The sequence below is a fragment of the Mesoplodon bidens genome, assembly GCF_964165515.1.
Source record: "Mesoplodon bidens genome assembly, chromosome: 7".
In the NCBI taxonomy this organism is placed as follows: Eukaryota; Metazoa; Chordata; class Mammalia; order Artiodactyla; family Ziphiidae; genus Mesoplodon; species Mesoplodon bidens.
Window position 1 is genome coordinate 46,417,488 of NC_138164.1, and position 19,690 is coordinate 46,437,177.

Here is a 19,690-nt window from a genome sequence, read left to right on the forward strand (position 1 = left end):
GTGAGAGCATGTTAGTGAGCATCCAGCTTCCCTAGATGTGTGGATCACTGGCAAAGAGACCCATTTCTCTCTCACCCCATCTTGAGTACTGCATGTTGAGTTACATGACTGGAAGACTGGAAGAGGCTGGGACAGTGGCAAGTAGGACCCTCACAGACCGTTAATGTGACATGGATCTTACTAACTGCACTGTGGACTCCATCAAGAAGACCCGCTCATAAACCACTGGGGATGCCTTGTCTATGGATTCTCCCCAGGTAACCCACAGGCACTCCTAGCTCTCCACGCACCTCACCCACACATATCCCCAACCTGTGGCTGGCTTCCTGTGTGTGCTCCCAATGGTAGCAAGAGCAAGCTTTGGCACATGGCTAGTGAGCACAGCCCAAATCTGTGGGTCAGGAACAGACCACAAACTTCACCTTTATCTATGTCCTTGGGAAAGCAATGTCCTTGGGAAAGCCTCCTTGGGAGGCTGTCAGCACCTGGCCTACTGAACTGAGGGTCAAGAGAAGGCATACAGGCTTAAGAATTCTGCCACACAGGGAGTAAGAAGCATGGAGTAGGCATACACATAAAAGGTCTGAGAAAGCCTCAGAATCCCTAGTAGAGCTGACAGAGGAATTCTCTCCTGAAATCAGTGGGTAAAAAATAGAGATGACAGCTATTTCAAATGCAAAGATGGCAACACAAAACTTCAAGGAATGTGAGAAATCAAGGAAACATAACACTACCAAAAGATCAAAATAATCTTCTAGTAATCAACCCCAAAGACATGGAGATCTACAGTATATTCAAGAATTCAAAATAGCTGTTTTAAGAGAGCTGAATGAGCTACAGGAAAACCGAGAAAGACAATACAATGAAATCAGGAACACAATTCATGAACAAAATGAGAAACTTAACAAAGAGAAATCATAAAAAAGAATTAAATTCTAGAGCTGAAGAAATGAAAACTGCAATAGAGAGCATCAACAGCAGAATGGATCACTGGAAGAAAGAATCTGTGACTTAGAAGACAGGGCATTTGAAATTATCTAGTCAGAGGAAAACAAAAGAGTGAGGACAGCTTATGTGATTTATGAAATTCCACCAAAAGAAAAAAATCTTCAAATTATTGGAGACCCAGGAGAAGAGAGGAAGAAGGAATAGAAAGTTTATATAAATAAATAATGGTTGAGAACTTCTGAAATCTGGGGAGAAATGTGGGTATCCAAGTTCATGAAGCTCATAGGTCAGCAAACAAATTCAACTGAAAGACATCTTCAAGAGACATTACAGGACTTCCCTGGTGGCAGAGTGGCTAAGAATCCGCCTGCCAATGCAGGGGACATGGGTTCGAGCCCTGGTCCAGGAAGATCCCACATGCCGTGGAGCAACTAAGCCCGTGTGCCACAACTACTGAGCCTGCGCTCTAAAGCCCATGAGCCACAACTACTGAGCCTGCGTGCCACAACTACTGAAGCCCGCCCACCTACAGCCCATGCTCTGCAACTAGAGAAGCCACCGCAATGAGAAGCCAATGCACCACAACAAAGAGTAGCCCCTGCTCGCCGCAACTAGAGAAACCCCGTGTGCAGCAACGAAGACCCAACACAGCCAAAAAAGAATTAATTTAATTAATTTTTAAAAAGAGACATTACAATAAAACTGTTGAAAATCAAAGACAAAGAGAGAATCTTAAAATCAGCAAGAGAAAAGAAGCTTATAACTTACAAGAGAACCCCCATAAAACTTCAGTGGATTTCTCAGAGAAATCTTTCGGGCCAGGAGAGAGCGGGATGATATATTCAAAGTGCTTAAACAAAAAACTGCCAACCAAGAAAACTCTACTCAGCAAAATCGTTGTTCAGAAAGGTTAGAAAAGATAACATCTTTCCCAGACAAACAAAAACTGAGGGAGTTTATCACCACTAGATCTGCCTTACAAAGAATAATGAAAGGAATTCCTCAAGCTAATTATTATAATTATAAATTATAAAATTATTATAGTTAATGAAGGATGCTAATTAGTAACAAGAAAATACACAACACACTGGGTAAAGGTAAACGTATAGTCAAATTCAGAATACTCTACTACTGTAATATCATAGTATATTAGCCACTTAACTGTAATAAAAAAGTCAAAGGACAAAAGTAATAAAATAATTTGTTAATGAATATACAATATAAAAGGAGGTAAATTGTGACATCAAAAACATAAAAGGGGGGAGTAAAAGGATAAAGTTTTTTTATGCAATCAAAGATGTTGTTATCAGCATAAAATAGATGGTTATGTCTATTAGATGTTTTATGTATGCCTTATGGTAACTACAAAGTGAAAAGCATATACACAAAAGATAAAAAGAAGGTAATCAAAGCATACCACTAAAGAAAGTCATCAATTCACACAGGAAGGCAGCAAGAGAGGAAGAAAAGAACAAGGGAACAACAAAATAGCCATAAAACAGTTAATAAAATGTCATTAGTTAAGTCTTTACCTATAGTAAGTAACTACCAATAATTACTTTAATTAATGTAAGTGGATTGAATTCTCCAGTCAAAAGGCAGAGTGGCTGCATGGATGAAGAAAACACTACCCAACTATATGCTGCTTACAAGAGACCCACTTTAGCTTTAGTGACATACATAGGCTCAAAGTGAAGGGATGAAAATAAGGATATCCCCTGCAGGTGGAAACCAAAAGAGAGCAGGGGTAGCTATACTTGTATCAGACAAAATAGACTTTAAGCCAACAACTGTTAAAGAAACAAATAAGATCTTTGTATCATTATCAGGACATGCACCCAACATCAGAGCAGTTAAATATATTAAGCAAATACTAATGGACCTGCAGGGAGAAATAGACAATAAAATAATAGCAGGGGACTTCAATACCACCACTTTCAACAGCAGATAGATCATCCAGACAGAAAACCAATAAGGAAATGTTGGACTTGAACTATACTTTAGCCCAAATGGACCAACAGACATACAGAACATTCTGTCCAACAGCAGCAGAATATACATTCTTCTCGAATGCATGTGGAACATTCTCCAGGATAGATAATATGACAGGTCCAAAATAATTTAGCAAATTTTAAAAGATTAAAATCATACCAAGTATCTTTTCCAAACACAATGTTATAAAACTAGAAATTAACAGGAGGGAAACTGGAAAATTCAAAAATATATGGAAATTAAACAACACACGCCTGAACAACCAAAGAGTCAAAGAAGAAATCAAAAGGGAAAATTAAAAATATCTTGAAACAAATGAAAATGGAAACACAACATATGAAAACTTATGGGATGAAGCAAGAGCAGTTCTTAGAGAGGGAAGTCTATACAGCATTAAATGCCTACATTAAGAAAAAAGAAAGACCTCAAATAAACAACCTCAAGGAGCCAGTAATAGAAGAACAAACCAAGTCCAAAGTTAGCAGAAGGAAGGAAATAACAAAGATCAGAGTGGAGATAAATTAAACAGAGACTAAAAGGACAATAGAAAAGATTAATGAAACGAACACCTGGTTTTTTGAAAAGTTAAAATTGACAACTAGACTAAGGAAAAAAGAGAGAAGACTCAAACAAATAAAATCAGAAATGAAAAAAGAGACCTTACGACTGATACCACACAAATACAAAGGATCATGACACTACTATGAACGACTATATGCCAACAAATTGGATACCCTAGAGGAAATGGATAAATTCCTAGAAACATAAACCTACCAACACTACATAATGAAGAAATAGAATAAATGAACAGACCAATAATGAGTAAAGAGATTGAATCAGTAATCAAAAATCTCCCAACAAAGAGAAGTTCAGGACCAGATGGCTTCCCTGGTGAATCTACCAAACATTTAAAGAATTAATGCCAATCCTTCTCAAACTCTTCCCCAAAATTGAAGAGTAGGGAAAACTCCCACACTCATTTTATGAGACCAGCATTACTCTAATACCAAAACCAGATAAGGCTACTACAGGAAAACTACAGGCCAATTTCCCTGATGAATACAGATGCAAAAATTCTCAACAAAATATTAGCAAACCAAATTCAACAATATATTGAAAGGATCATAAATCATGATCAAGTGGGATTTATCCCTGGGATGTAAGGATGGTTTAACATATGCAAATCAATAAATGTGATATACCACATTAACAGAATAAAAATAAAAATTATATTACCATCACAATAGATGCAGAAAAAGCAATTACCAAAATTCAATATCTGTTCATGTCAATATCATATCAACAAAGTGGGTAGAGAAGGAATGCACCTAAACATAATAAAAGCCATATATAACAAGCCCACAACTAACATCATACTCAAAGGTGAAAACCTGAAAGCTGTTCATCTAAGATCAGCAACAAGACAAGTGTTCCCACTCTCACCACTCCTATTCAACACAGTACTGAAAAGTCCTAGCCAGAGCAATAAGGCAGGAACCAAAATGAAAAGGTATCCAAATTAGAATAAAAGAAGTAAAACTGTCTCTGATAACAGATGATATGACCTTATTTATAGAAAATCCTAAAGACCCCACCAAAAACTAATAGAACTAATCAGTATATTTAATGAAGTTTCAGGATACAAAATACAGAAATCAGTTGTGTTTCTATACACTAACAACAAATTACCTGAAAAATAAATTAAGAAAACAATCCCATTCACAATAATATCAAAAACAATAGATACTTAGGAATAAATTTAATCAAAGAGATTAAACATCTGCACACTCAAAACTATAAGACTTTGATGCAAAAAAAATGAAGCAGACACAAATAAATGGAAAAACAACCCACGTTCATGGATTAGAAGTAGTAATACTGTTAAAATGTCCAAATATCCAAAGCATTCCATAGATTCAATGCAATCTAAAATACCAACGGCATTTTTCACAGAAATAGAAAAAACAATCCTAAAATTCATATGGGACCACAAAAGACCCCAAATAGCCAAAGCAATCCTGAGAAAGAAGAAAAAAGGTAGAGTCATCACACTGCCTGATTTCAAACTATATTACAAAGCTATAGTAATCAAAGCAGTATAGTACTGGCATAAAAACAGACATATAGACCAATGAAACAGAATGGAGAGCCTAGAAATAAGCCCTGCAGATACTGTCAAGGGATATTTGACAAGGGAGCCAAGAATACTCAGTGGAAAAATACAGTCTTTACAATGAATGGTGTTGGGAAACTGAATAATCACATGCAGAGGAATGAAATTGGACCCATATCTTATGCTGCTCACAAAAATTAACTCAAAATGGATTAAAGCTTTAATCAGAAGCCTGAAAGTGTAAAACTCCTAGAAGAAAATGTAGGGGAAAAACTCCTTGACATTGGTCTTGGCAATGATTTTTTTGGATATGACACCAAAAGCACAAGCAACAAAAGAAAAATAAATAACTGGGACTACATCAAACAAAAAAGCTTCTGCACAGAAAAAGAAACAGTCAAGAAAATGAAAAGGCAACCTATAGAATGGGAGGAAATATTTGCAAACCATGTATCTTATAAGGGGTTAATATTCAAAACATCTAAGGAACTCATACAACTCAATACCAAAAATTCCGATTTAAAAATGGGCAGAGATGGGCTTCCCTGGTGGCGCAGTGGTTGAGAGTCCGCCTACTGATGCAGGGGACACGGGTTCGTGCCCCGGTCTGGGAAGATCCCACATGCCGCGGAGCAGCTGGGCCCATGAGCCATGGCTGCTGAGCCTGCGTGTCCAGAGCCTGTGCTCCACAATGGGAGAGGCCGCAACAGTGAGAGGCCTGCGTACCGCAAAATAAATAAATAAATAAATAAAAATGGGCAGAGGAACCAAACAGACATTTTTCCAAAGAAAACATACAAATGGTTAACAGGTGCATGAAAAGATGCTCAACTTCACTAATCATCTGGGAAATACAAATGAAAACCACAGTGAGATATCACCTGACACCTGTTAGAATGGCTATCACCAAGAGGATACATGTTGGCGAGGATGTGAAGAAAAGGGAACGCTCGTGCACTGCCTATGGGAATGAAAATTGGTACAGCCACTATGGAAAACAGTATGGAGGTTCCTCAAAAAAATTAAAAATAGAACTACCATATGACCTAGCAATCCCACTTTTGGGCATATATCCACAGGAAATGAAATCAGTATCTCAAAGAGATACCAGCACTCCCATATTCACTTCAGCATTATTCACAATAGCCAAGATATGAAAACAACCTCAATGTCCATCTACAGATGAATGTCTAAAGAAGATGTGGTATATAGATATACAGTGGAATATTCAGCTACAAAAAAGAAGGAAATTTTGCCATTTGTGACACAGATGGACCTTGAAGGCCTTATGCTAAGTGAAATAAGTCTGACAGAGAAAAAAAATACTGTATGATGTCACATATGTGGAAACTAAAAAAGCCAGACTCATAGAAAGAGAGAATAGAATGGTGGTTGCCAGAGGCTAGAGGAAAGGAAAAATGGGGAGATGTTGGTCAAAGGATATAAACTTCCAGATGTAAGATGAATAAGTTCTGAGGATCTAATGTTGGCTATAGTTAACACTACTATATTTTATATATATACTGGAAAGTTGCTAAGAGAGTAAATCTTCTCTTAGTGAATCTTCTCCCTCCTTTCTTTTGTGGTGTTCCCACCACAAATAACCACATTATATGCATTAAACTTACATGTTGGGCTTCCCTGGTGGTGCAGTGTTTAAGAATCCGCCTGCCAGTGCAGGGGACATGGGTTCGAGCCCTGGTCTGGGAAGATCCCACATGCCGCGGAGCAACTAAGCTGTGCACCACAACTACTGAGCCTGTGCTCTAGAGCCCACGAGCCACAACTACTGAAGCCCGTGTGCCACAACTACTGAAGCCCGCGTGCCTAGAGCCTGTGCTCTGCAACAAGAGAAGCCACCACAATGAGAAGCCTGCGCCCCGCAACAAAGAGTAGCCCCCGCTCACTGCAACTAGAGAAAGCCCGTGTGCAGCAGCGAAGATCCAATGCAGCCAAAAATTAAATAAATGAATAAATAAATAAATTTATTTTAAAAAACTTACATGTTATATGTCAATTATATATCAGTAAAGCTGGAAAAAAACAAAGTATTGTGTATTTGGATGGGTGTGGTTTATTGTCATAAATTTACCTAAATGACATTGTTTTAAAAAGAAAAAAAAGGAATGGTATGGAAATATCATCCTTATGCAGTTAAACGGAGTAGAAGAGACTCACCTGGATTTGAAACAATAAGCATCTTACAGTCAGGACTATTTTGGACTATGGCAGGAATGATTGATTTCATGATATTCACATTACATTGGACCAGGTCAAGGCGACTTTCTCCTTCCTGCTGACGTGCACCTGCTGTGACAATAACTAATTTGGAGTTTGCAGATACACTGTAATCTAAAGAAGGAAACAAAAGAAACTATTTGGATCAAGACTGCCATAATCACTGTGCTTTAATTCTTTAAAAGTCTATTGTATGATGATAGTATTAAAGTACTACCTTCATGTCTGGCATTTGCAGATGAACAGATTTTCCATATAGTAATGTTATCTTGTATAATCTGAAGGAAATTTTGTCACTATGATTTACCAATGTTCACATGGCTTTTTTAAAAAAAATAATAACAGAACCTACCATGGCTTTTAGCCCACATTCTCATTTGTTATTAAGGCCTGAGGCACTGCAAGTCAGCTTTCTGGATTTTCAGAAATACCATATGAATCAGAAGCTTAGAACTCTGAGAATTTATGTGTGTTTCATGATTCAAAGAGTGAGAATGTATTTACTTACATTATTTACTTAAAATTATTATTATAACGTGTTTATGTATTTGAGATCATAAACAAGTTCTTGATTCACACAAGAAAATTAATTACCTTCTAAATCTGATGACCAGTTGTAAAATGTTTCACCTATTAAACCCAATGACAGGGGCTTTCCTGGTGGTGCAGTGGTTGAGAATCTGCCTGCCAATGCAGGGGACACGGGTTCGAGCCCTGGTCCGGGAAGTTCCCACATGCCGCGGAACAACTAAGCCTGTGCGCCACTACTGAGCCTGCGCTCTAGAACCCGCGAGCCACAACTACTGAGGCCTGTGCACCTAGAGCCCGTGCTCTGCAACAAGAGAAGCCACCGCAATGAGAAGCCCACACACCACAACGAAGAGTAGCCCCCACTCACTGCAACTAGAGAAAGCCCGCACACAGCAACGAAGACCCAACGCAGCCAAAAATTTTTTTAAATAAATAAAATAAATAATAAAAAAAACAACAACAATATTTTACAATGCTCACTATCCCATACTGGACTTTTTAAGAACTATCATATACTTAGAAGTTATTTTCTATTTGGATGTCAAAAATTAAATTAGCTAAAATCTCTATATGCCATCTCCATTTAAAAAAATTTATTTTTATGCCCTTTTGAAAGGAAATTTGCTTGATTTTAAACATACTATTGCATCTCTATGATCATTCTTATATCTTTCTAATCCAATTTATAAACCATAAACATTTGAAAGGTTTTCCTGCCCCAGTAAAGATTTTAATTAGAAAGACAAACTTAGAGAATTTCATTTCTTAGGCTGGCAAGTTTCACATTAATCTGAGAGATTATCTTTCCCTTGTATCAAATAAAAGATCTACTCAGGGCTTCCCTGGTGGCGCAGTGGTTGAGAGTCTGCCTGCCGATGCAGGGGACACGGGTTTGTGCCCTGGTCCGGGAAGATCCCACATGCCGCGGAGCGGCTGGGCCCATGAGCCATGGCTGCTGAGCCTGCGCATCCGGAGCCTGTGCTCCGCAACGGGAGAGGCCACAACAGTGAGAGGCCCGCGTACCGCAAAAAAAAAAAAAAAAGATCTACAGGAGGAAGTTCTCTTCTCTCTGCGTACATAGTCTACTCACTCTTGCTCAAAGACCTTGCTTGACATCATCTTCCATAAAGTCTTATCTAACCACAGAAATCCAAAGTAATCTCTCAACCTCTGTCTCTCTCTCTGTAACTCTCTATCCCAGCCCCTCGTTTTCTCCCTCCTCCCCCGTCGACTTTTAGAGAATAAACTGGCAAAAAACCTTGCAACTTCTCCAGAATCATCTCGCCATAGCTCAGATCAACTATTTGAAATATTATGTCCAACAAATTCAGTTAAAGTGTATACCAGAGTAAAATATCAAGTCTTTTCACAATCTGCCAACAAGTTAACTTACTAGCTTTGTGTCTTATTTTTATTTCAGATTTTCCAGGTACCCTGATTCTGTTAATGCCATCATCTCCTTACCTGTTATTTATTTTCCTTTCTAAATATAACTCAGTCCTCCCAGAGACCGCAAACCATAGTGGTCTGGAACAAAGGCTTTTTCAAATACCAATTCCTCTGCCAGGCATCCCTTAATTATATCATTCATAAATACTACTCTGATTTCACTGAATTTTTATAGCACTTACTGCCTATAATTCTCAAATAGTTCTTATTTATAGTGCCTTATATTACCTTCCTGTGGTTATGTTGTATTTATACCCCTAACTTGATCATTAGATCCATAATAACAGATTCTGGTCTCATATTACCTTAAAACCTTAAAAAGGTTTACAACCTATTCATATTTAAATAACATATTAAGTTTTATCTGTTTTGAATCATAAGGTATGTATTACTTTAGATAAATATTATCTGACATTTATCCATGTTAATGTGTGTCCCTGTAGTTCATTCACTTTCATTGCTGTGTAATATTACAGTGCGTAATTGATCAACTTAGTATTGTTATACAATGAATTATTTCCAGTTTGGGGCTATTACAAATGACAACACTATACATCCTTGTACATGTATCTTAGTGCACATGTACACAAATTTCTCTTGGGAATATACCTAGGAGTGCAATTTCTAGGTTTGGGATATGTTCATGTTCAACTTCACCAGGTAATGACAAACTTAAAAAAAAAAGTAGTTTTACTATAATACAATTCTACATGTCATGCATGAGAAAACCTATTGTTCCACATCCTGACAAACACTTAATATTATCACACTTTTGCCAATCTAATAGGTGTGTAATGGTATATTGATATACTTTTTATTTTCTTGGTTACTAATGAGATTGTCATTTCCTATATTTATAGGCAATTCGAGTTTCTTCTTTTGTGAAATGTTCAAGTCTTTTCCTATTTTTCTATTGGGCTACCTATATTTATCTTATTTATTACACAAGTACTTTTAGTCTGAACACTATTCCTTTGCCAGTTGTTTATGTTGCAAATATTTTCTCTCACTTTACGATTTGTCTCTTCACTCTTTTACAGTGCCTTTTTAAGAACATAAACATTAAACTTTATACTCTTTCCTTTACTGTTCATGCTTTTTGTGTCCTTGTGTTTAATAAATTCTTCCCTATCCTGAGGTCATAAAGATATTCTATGTTATCTTCTAAACAGAAGCTTTGAAGTTTTGCCTTTCATATTTTTGGTCTTTAACCAATTTGGAATTGTGTGTGTTATCAAGAAACGGTTCAGGGGACTTCCCTGGTGGTCCAGTGGCTAAGACTCTGTGCTCCCAATGCAGGGGGCCCAGGTTCGAGCTCTGGTCAGGGCACTAGATCCCACATGCCGCAACTATAGATCCTGCATGCCGCAACGAAGATCCGTTGCAGCCAAATAAATAAATAAATATTTTTTTTAAAAAAAAGGAAAGGGCTCAATTTTATTTCTTTCCATAAAAACAACTATTGCCATAAGAAAAAGAATTTATAAGTCTGCAAGTTTCCCATTGATCTACAATATGATCAGTGTTATATAACAATCTTTTGTTTGTCTCTGCACTTAATTAGTGTAGCTTTGTAATAAGTCTTGATATCTGGTAAAGCAAGTTCTCACCACCTTGTTCTTTTTCAAGAGTATTCTTGACTGCGCAGCCCAGGCTGTTGCCATGGTGAAGAGCTGAGCAAAGAGGCTGCAGCAGCTCTTCAAGGGTGGGCACTTTGCCATCCACTGGAGCTCTGTTCCTTTTAAATTTACCTGGGATTTGAGAAGAATGCTTGAACCTACTGTTTTGAACCTGCTTTGGGGATAAAGGACTATTTGGTCATCTGGATTTGGAAGCGATCAATGGACAGGAAGAACATGGAAGGTGTGCACTCTGCCTGGGAGGTGAGATGGAACATCTTTCAGACATTTACCAGTTGGATGGCACAGGGTTCTCACTGCACAGCTGCATCTGTGGCAGAGTGGAACCTCTACTGACTTATTTATGATAGACTGTATCAAAATAAGTGTTTTTAACAATGTTTTAAAAAAGTGTCTTGTCTATTCTTGGACCTTTGAATTTCTGAATGAATTTTAGAATTAGTTTATTATGTACAACAATAACAACAACAACAATAAAACTTGTTGGGTTTTGACTGTGATTGCATATAATCTATAATCAATATAGGAAGAACAGACATCTTACAATATTGAGACTTTTATGAACAAGGCAGATCTCTTCATTTATTTAGATATTTAACATCTTTCAATGAGGCTGTATTATTTTCTGCATAAACGCTATTATACGTCTTGTTAGATTTATTCCTAGGTACTTCCTATATTTGATAACATAAATAATACCTTTAAAATTTTTTGCTTCTTTTTGAATAGATTTTTAATAATTAATAATAGTTAATGTTATTAAGTTAATATTATTAATAGTTAATAATTATTAATAGTTAATAATTTTGTGTCTGGCATCCTTGCTAAACTCTTATTTAGTTCTATATGTTGTCCCTCTTCTTATATTTATCTTCTTTTTGATTTTTTTGTAAAATCAAAAAGTACGTTTTTATAATTTTACTTCTTCCCCTTTACTAAAAGGATTGATTCAGGTACTTATCCTGCCATATGACTAGAAATTAAAGGCTGAATGATTTTTTAAAGTATTTTAATACAGGAGTAGCTCTTTTAACTTGACTCCACTCAATAAACTCAACAGATAAATTGATGTAAAACATACTGATAGGGCTTCCCTGGTGGCGCAGTGGTTGAGAGTCCGCCTGCCGATGCAGGGGACACGGGTTCGTGCCCCGGTCTGGGAAGATCCCACATGCCGCAGAGCGGCTGGGCCCGTGAGCCATGGCTGCTAAGCCTGCGCGTCCGGAGCCTGTGCTCTGCAGGGGGAGAGGCCACAACAGTGAGAGGCCCGCCTACCGCAAAAAAAAAAAAAAAAAACATACTGATACCCAAGGCACACTGAACACTCTCAACTAGCAGACTTCTGTCTAGTACATCTGTACACTTCTGCTCATGAGTTGCTGCATATCAAGAATCTGTCACGCTTATACCCAAATATATTTATGCCAGATATATCTATTAATTATATAATACGATGTAAATCACTAAAATATGAGGGTGAAAGAAATACATGGTAAAGGTAAACACTACATTCAGGATTGAGATATGAATAGATGTAACACACAGAATGTATCAAGTGAATTGGTAATGTTTTATTTCTTTTGCTGGGTGTTGGATACACTGATGTTTGTTATACTTAAACTTTTTATATCTGAAGTATTTCATAATTAATTTTTTTAATGATTGTTACTATGAAAATTAAGTTGAATGCCTTAGAAAGACATATTAAAAGAAAGTTGTTTAAAAATCTTCCTTTTAGGTATGAGAGAAATAAAAATGGAGAAAAACCATAAAAATTTAATAGAATTTTGTGATTAGACTGCTTCATGAGTATCTTTAAATTAATTACAGTATTTTAAAGAAATAGAAATGATTACTACTGGTGTGCTATAAAAAACACACTGCAAAACTCCAGTCAGCTGAGCCATGATCAAAGTCCTTGACCTACAATCAGAAAATCAGCAAATGAAGTTCTAAGTACATTAACATGTTTAGGTCAATATAAAATTTTATGATGGCTCTTTCTAACAGGCATTTTAAAATTAAGTAACCACTTTCAGTTCCAATCATGTTAGATAAGAGGGATTCTAGTAGAAAGTACATCTGTTGAATCACATTACCAAAAAGCACACTACATACATCAGTGTATGATAGAAGTTATTTTTCCTAATACTCTAAGGCTTCTTAGTTGGCCAACACATGACGCTAATGCTAATGGGGCTAAGCTCTCCATTTCCTCTTCTATAGCCTCAAACTATACCCTGAAACCTGATCCTCTAAAAACACACATCAGAAAAACAGGTTAAGGGGCTTCCCTGTGGCGCAGTGGTTGAGAGTCCGCCTGCCGATGCGGGGGACGCGGGTTCGTACCCTGGCCCAGGAAGATCCCATATGCCATGGAGCGGCTGGGCCCGTGAGCCATGGTTGCTGAGCCTGCGTGTCCGGGGCCTGTGCTCCACAACGGGAGAGGCCACAACAGTGAGAGGCCCGCGTACCGCAAAAAAAAAAAAAAAAAAAAAAACCAAAAATCAGGTTAGGGACTTCCCTGGTGGCGCAGTGGTTAAGAATCAGCCTGCCAATGCAGGGAACACAGGTTCGAGCCCTGGTCCGGGAAGATATGCCACGGAGCAACTAAGCCCACGCACCACAACTACTGAGCCTGCACTCTAGAGCCCGCGTGCCATAACTACTGAAGCCCGTGAGCCTAGAGCCCGTGCTCCACAACAAAAGAAGCCACTGCAATGAGAAGCCCGTGTACTGCAACAAACCCCACAGAGCCAAAAATAAATAAATAAATAAATAAAGCAGGTTAAATATAGATAAATGTATCAGTAATATTACAAAACTATTCAAGACTGCATATCCTTGAGAAAATATATGACTGAATGACAAGTTTAAAAAGCATTTATATGTCAGTTGTATAAAAAACAAATGAAAAAAGGAAAGAAACAAAACCATTAACAGACGAGATTTAAAATTTTCTTTATACTTTTTATGTATTTACCAAATTTTCTCCAATTAGAGTGGAATTTTTTTTTTTTTTTTTTTTTTTGGTATGCGCGCCTCTCACTGTTGTGGCCTCTCCCGTTGTGGAGCACAGGCTCCGGACACACAGGCTCAGCAGCTATGGCTCACAGACCTAGCCGCTCTGTGGCATGTGGGATCTTCCCGGACCGGGGCACGAACCCATGTCCCCTGCATCGGCAGGCGGACTCTCAATCACTGCGCCACCAGGGAAGCCCCTGGAATGTTCTCTTTTTTTCAAAAAATTAAGCTTCTAAACTATATGTGTTAATTACAATAGTGCTATTTTTTAATTTTATATTTATTGACAACAGTTTGATAAACTTCATTACTTGTTTTTAAAGCTCTGAAAATAACTTTATAACACTAACCTTTTCCAGAGACAATCTTTGAAGTATTAAAGAAAAGACTGCCATGCTGAAGATCCACTGTTTCTCCCTTCAGTTTGTCCACTGCAACATCAACAAGGGCAAGCTCATCAGCCAAATCCTAAAACACATGAAAGTCCTGAATAAAATGTTCCCATTTCAATTTTAGGAGAAAGAGAAAAAATTTTGTGTGGTTATTTTATAATCAAAGGAGTGTTACATTTTTAATAGAAAAAGTGGTATAAAAATAATGGTCTTTATGGGAGTTCCCTGGTGCCCTAGTGGTTAGGATTCTGAGCTTTCACTGCTGTGGCTCCAGTTCAATTCCTCAGTCGCTGGTCGGGGAACTGCAAGCTGCAAGGCATGGCCAAGAAAAGTCTTTTAATGTGTCTAGAGAGACCAGAAGTTAAGGTAAACAAAAGAATGTAGCAAAAATTATTCATTGCTTTGCCTTCCTGTAATTGTTAAGCTTTTTAGGATTGGTTTTCTTCCACTTCAGGTAACAGTATAAAATGAATGAAAAGTTATGAAATCCTTTTTTATTATATTTAACCCTTATGCTTAATCTCTGAATTGGCTGAAGTTGTTTTTAGTATGAATGCTTATGGCCAAAATATAAAGGTAGCCACCTTTATATGTGGGAAACCATTTCATGTGGCTCAGTATATTACAATTAACATCCGCCCTCCAACCTAGGGATAGATATGCAGATACCAGACCCAACCAATTGTTCCATCCTTCCTTCTGGATGCAGCAATTAGTTCACAAATGGGTATATGGCCCAGGCATAACAAATGAGCATAATGTCTATGAGGTTAGAAAATGGAGGATGAGAAATGAAGTCCCGTTTTTCTTTGCAATCATAAGCTCTAATGATATAAGACTCTAAGAACAAACTGTATAGCCATCTTCACCACCATATACAAAGACCCTGCCCAAGAATTAAGCCAACAGAGGAAGTATAGACTAAGATATGCAGAGACTGTGTCTTGAAATGTCTGAATTCCAGAATTTAGAAATATCTGAAGCTAGCTCTACTGAGATTTTTCCAGTTACATGAACAATATACAGTCTCTATATATTATACTATACTCTAATTTATTGGGCTTTCATCACATGCAACAGAATATATATACAGAAGGAATGTAGGGGACTTCCCTGGCAGTCCAGTGGTTAAGACTCTGTGCTTTCACTGCAGGGGGCATGGGTTTAACTAAGATGCCATGTGGCCAAAAAAAAAAAAAGAAGAAGAAGAAGGAATGTATTCCCTCAGATTCCAGTGGCCAGATTCCAAAGGTGAACAGTAAGGGAAAGGAATCAAAGTCCCTATTTACTACTGTTCCCCACCCCACCCTCCACATCGGGCACCATCTGGCCTTTCTGTAAAACTGTAAATTCTAAAATTTACTAAATTACGTGTCATACATCAGGAATAGGATAAGGATAAGGAGTTTCATCCAAAAGAATCATATATCACGTTTCAGCTAACTGATAAGAAAACCAGATCATGCTTACAGATCCATTTTTACAACTGTGTATCTGTCTGGTCTGGACAGAAAAACAGAAACCACTCTAAGCATTTCAACAGAAGGAATTTTTTTTTTTTAAGAAGATGTTGGGGGTAGGAGTTTTTATTAATTAATTTATTTATTTTTGCTGTGTTGCGTCTTCGTTTCTGTGCGAGGGCTTTCTCTAGTTGTGGCAAGTGGGGGCTACTCTTCATCACGGTGCGCAGGCCTCTCACTGTCGCGGCCTCTCCCGTTGCGGAGCACAGCCTCCAGATGCACAGGCTCAGCGGCCATGGCTCACAGGCCCAGCCGCTCCGCGGCATGTGGGATCCTCCCGGGCTGGGGCACGAACCCGCGTCCCCTGTATCGGCAGGTGGACTCTCAACCACTGCTCCACCAGGGAAGCCCCCTCTTTTTTTTATTTTTAATAAATTTATTTATTTTTGGCTGCATTGTGTCTTTGTTGCTGGGCGCGGGCTTTCTCTAGTTGCAGACAGCAGGGGCTACTCTTCGTTGTGGTGCCCGGGCTTCTTACTGTGGTGGCTCTCTTGTTGCAGAGTACAGGCTCTAGGCGCAGGCTTCAGTAGTTGTGGCTCACTGGCTCAGTAGTTGTGGCTCACGGGACCTAGAGCACAGGCTCAGTAGTTGTGGCTCATGGGATTAGTTGCTCCGCAGCATGTGGGATCTTCCCTGACCAGGGCTTGAACATTGGCAGGCGGATTCTGAACCACTGTGCCACCAGGGAAGCCCAATCCTCCTGTTTTTAGTCCCATCCTTTAGCTCTGTCTTGTGAGGTAACTGATACTTCCAACTCCTGAGCCTTTCTGGGGTTCTGGAACTTAACTGGCTTTGCTTCTTCTCATCATCTCCCTATGCAGGTTTCTAAAAATTGTCTAAATAATGTAGCAAAGCTTTTAAGAGTACAGGATATGTGTCCAGATTGCCAAGTTTTGAATTCTGGCCTTTTCACCTACTAGCCATTTGACCATGAGAAAGCTATTCAACATCTATGCTTCAGTATTTTCATTTATAAATGGAGATGATAACAGTATCTACCTCCTAAGGTTGTTATAAAGATTAAATAATACCTTTAAAAGATTTAGTGAGGTGAAAAGCTTAACGTTGGAAACTACAAAACTGCTGAAACAAATTAAAGAAGACACAAATAAATAGATATCCCATGTTCATGGACTGGAAGATTTAGTATTGTTAAGATATCACTACTGCGGGCTTCCCTGGTGGCACAGTGGTTGCGAGTCCGCCTGCCGATGCACGGGACACGGGTTTGTGCCCCGGTCCGGGAGGATCCCACATGCCATGGAGCGGCTGGGCCCGTGAGCCATGGCCACTGGGCCTGCGCATCCGGAGCCTGTGCTCCGCAACGGGAGAGGCCACAACAGTGAGAGGCCCGCGTACCGCAAAAAAAAAAAAAAGAAATAGAAAAATCCATTCTAAAATTCATATGGAATCTCAAGAGACTCTGCATAGCTAAAACAATCTTGAAAAGGAACAAAGCTGGAGGTCTCAAGCTTCCTGATTTCAATACTTATTACAAAGCTACAGTAATCAAAACAGTGTGGTACTAATATAAAGAGACATGCAGACCAATGGAATAGAACAGAGAGCCCATGGGAAAAAAAACCTCTCACATATATGGTCAGATATTTTTTGACAAGAGTGCCAAGATCATTCAATAGGGAAAGGACAACATTTTCAACAAATGGGATAACTGGATATGTACATGCAAAAGAATAAGGTTGGACTATTTACATTATACCATAGACAAAATTAACTAAAAATGGATCAAAGACCTAAATGTAAGACCCAAAACTATAAAACTCTTACAAGAAAAGATAGAGGGAAAGCTTCATGACATTGGATTTGGCAATGATTTTTGGATATGACACCAAAAGCACAGGCAACAAAAGTAAAAACAGATAAACTGAACTACATTAAAATTTAAAACTTCTGTGCATCAAAGGACACAACCAACAGAGGGAAAAGGAAACCCAAGGAATGGGTGAAAATATTTGAAAATCATTTACCTGATAAGCAGTTATTATTTAGAATATAAAAAGTACTCCTACAACTCAAAAACAAAACAAAAAAAACAATTTAAAAATGGGCAAAAGGACTTCCCTGGTGGTGCAGTGGTTCAGAATCTGCCTGCCAATGCAGGGGACACGGGTTCGATCCCTGGTCCGAGAAGATCCCACATGCTGCGGAGCAACCAAGCCCGCGTGCCATAACTACTGAGCCAGCGCTCTAGAGCCTGCAAGCCACAACTACTGAGCCCGTGTGCTGCAATTATTGAAGCCCACACGCCTAGGGCACGTGCTCTGCAACAAGAGAAGCCACCGCAGTGGGAAGCCCATGCACCGCAATAAGAAGCCCACACACAACAATGAAGAGCAGCCCCCGCTCGCCACAACTAGAGAAAGCCCGCACGCAGCAACGAAGACCCAGTGCAGCCAATAAATAAATAAATAAATAATAAAAAAGAAAAATAAAAACGGGCACAAAAGATTTGAAACAGACATTTCTCCAAAGCTATACAAATGGCCAACAAGCACATGAAAAGATATTCTGAAAATAGGAAGGAAAATTCAAGGACTTCCATTGTTATTTTATCAAATTTGGTACTTTTTATTTTATAATGAGAATGTAATACTTATATAATTTTTTTAAAAAATTTTAAGTGTAAGCCATTGGGAAATATGATTTTCACCCATTACTCTTCAAGGAAGACAAAGTGCTGAATCACTTTAACAGAAAATGTTATACTATTAACAAAATAATATAATCAGTGCGTCTCCTAGGAATAAATTTAAATAGTCTGGCAATGCCTAACAGATGGTAAACTCCAAATAAATGTTTCTTAAATTGTGTAAAAATCAGATGATACTTATTTGCTCCAAGGGATTAACCCTGCAACCCTGCACTCATGATCATCTACAAGACCTAAAAGTGCTTATTTTCAGCCACAGTATAGGCTTATCACTTACCTTCAATAAGATACAAATAGCACAAGCCATGCCTACAGCACCAGTTCCAACAATGGTGATCTTACTCTGGGAGACTTTATCTTCTTCAATTAGATTCTCAATAAGCTGCTCCTTGACAGTTGACATTTTGAGAACCTGACAGAGATAATGCAATTTCAGTGAAATCAAAGTCCCTGAATTAATCACACTCATACCTACCGATGTACTAACCACACTGAACATCTAAGGAACTACCTCTTGAGTTTGCAGAATTTTGGAGCCAGGAGCAGGGGGAGGCCAAAGAAAAAAATTCCTGGTCGAGGAGTGGAACACGGACCAGTCTATCTATCCGTATTAGGGACTGGGGAACCAACAGGTTTTTAAAGGTTCTCCCTGCCCCCAGCCACCATTTTCGCTCCAGTCCCAGTCACTCACAAACGCTTAGCGTGGCGCAACAGTACAGACAGCCCGAATGTGCAACTCACGGCCGTTAGGCTGCTTTTTAAAGTTACACCAGGAAAAAAAGACGGCAAAAAGTCCGTTGAGGCGTGAAGCCCAGCGACAGTTACTCCCTGAACCGTTACGCAAGCACGCTCCCACGCATGGCTCTCCTCCGTCAGCACGCAAGCTCCGCCCCCGGCCAGCCCGGGCGCAGGCGCATTGGCTCAGGCTTGTCCTCTGGCTCGAGGGGGTTCCGCGCCCCCTGTGGTTATGTTCTCTTAATATCGGTAGGTGGAATCCTAGACGGTCTTGAAGAGTGTGCAAGAGAGGGATATTGGCGTGTTGTTTCATTTCCTTCAGCGGGCCTAGGCTTCGGACTGATTTTAGGGCGAAGCTTTTTGGAGGCCAGACTACCACGTGGTGGGCAAGGGGCCAGGCTCGAAGTCGTCGTGGGAAAGAACTCTCCTGGGAGCGC

General features: G+C 38.9%; 1 protein-coding gene across 1 annotated transcript in view; it reads right to left on the reverse strand.

Moving 5' to 3' along the window:
* The window catches only part of LOC308621028 (L-lactate dehydrogenase C chain-like), a gene marked incomplete at both ends in the record, with an annotated part of 46,785 nt that extends 27,864 nt beyond the window's left edge, over nt 1-18,921 (reverse strand). Inside the window, 3 exon segments of the mRNA XM_081241087.1 lie at nt 7,232-7,405; nt 14,286-14,403; nt 18,796-18,921. Coding sequence (XP_081097213.1) covers nt 7,232-7,405; nt 14,286-14,403; nt 18,796-18,921 — 418 coding nt within the window.
* Nucleotides 18,922-19,690: the final 769 nt, after the last annotated feature.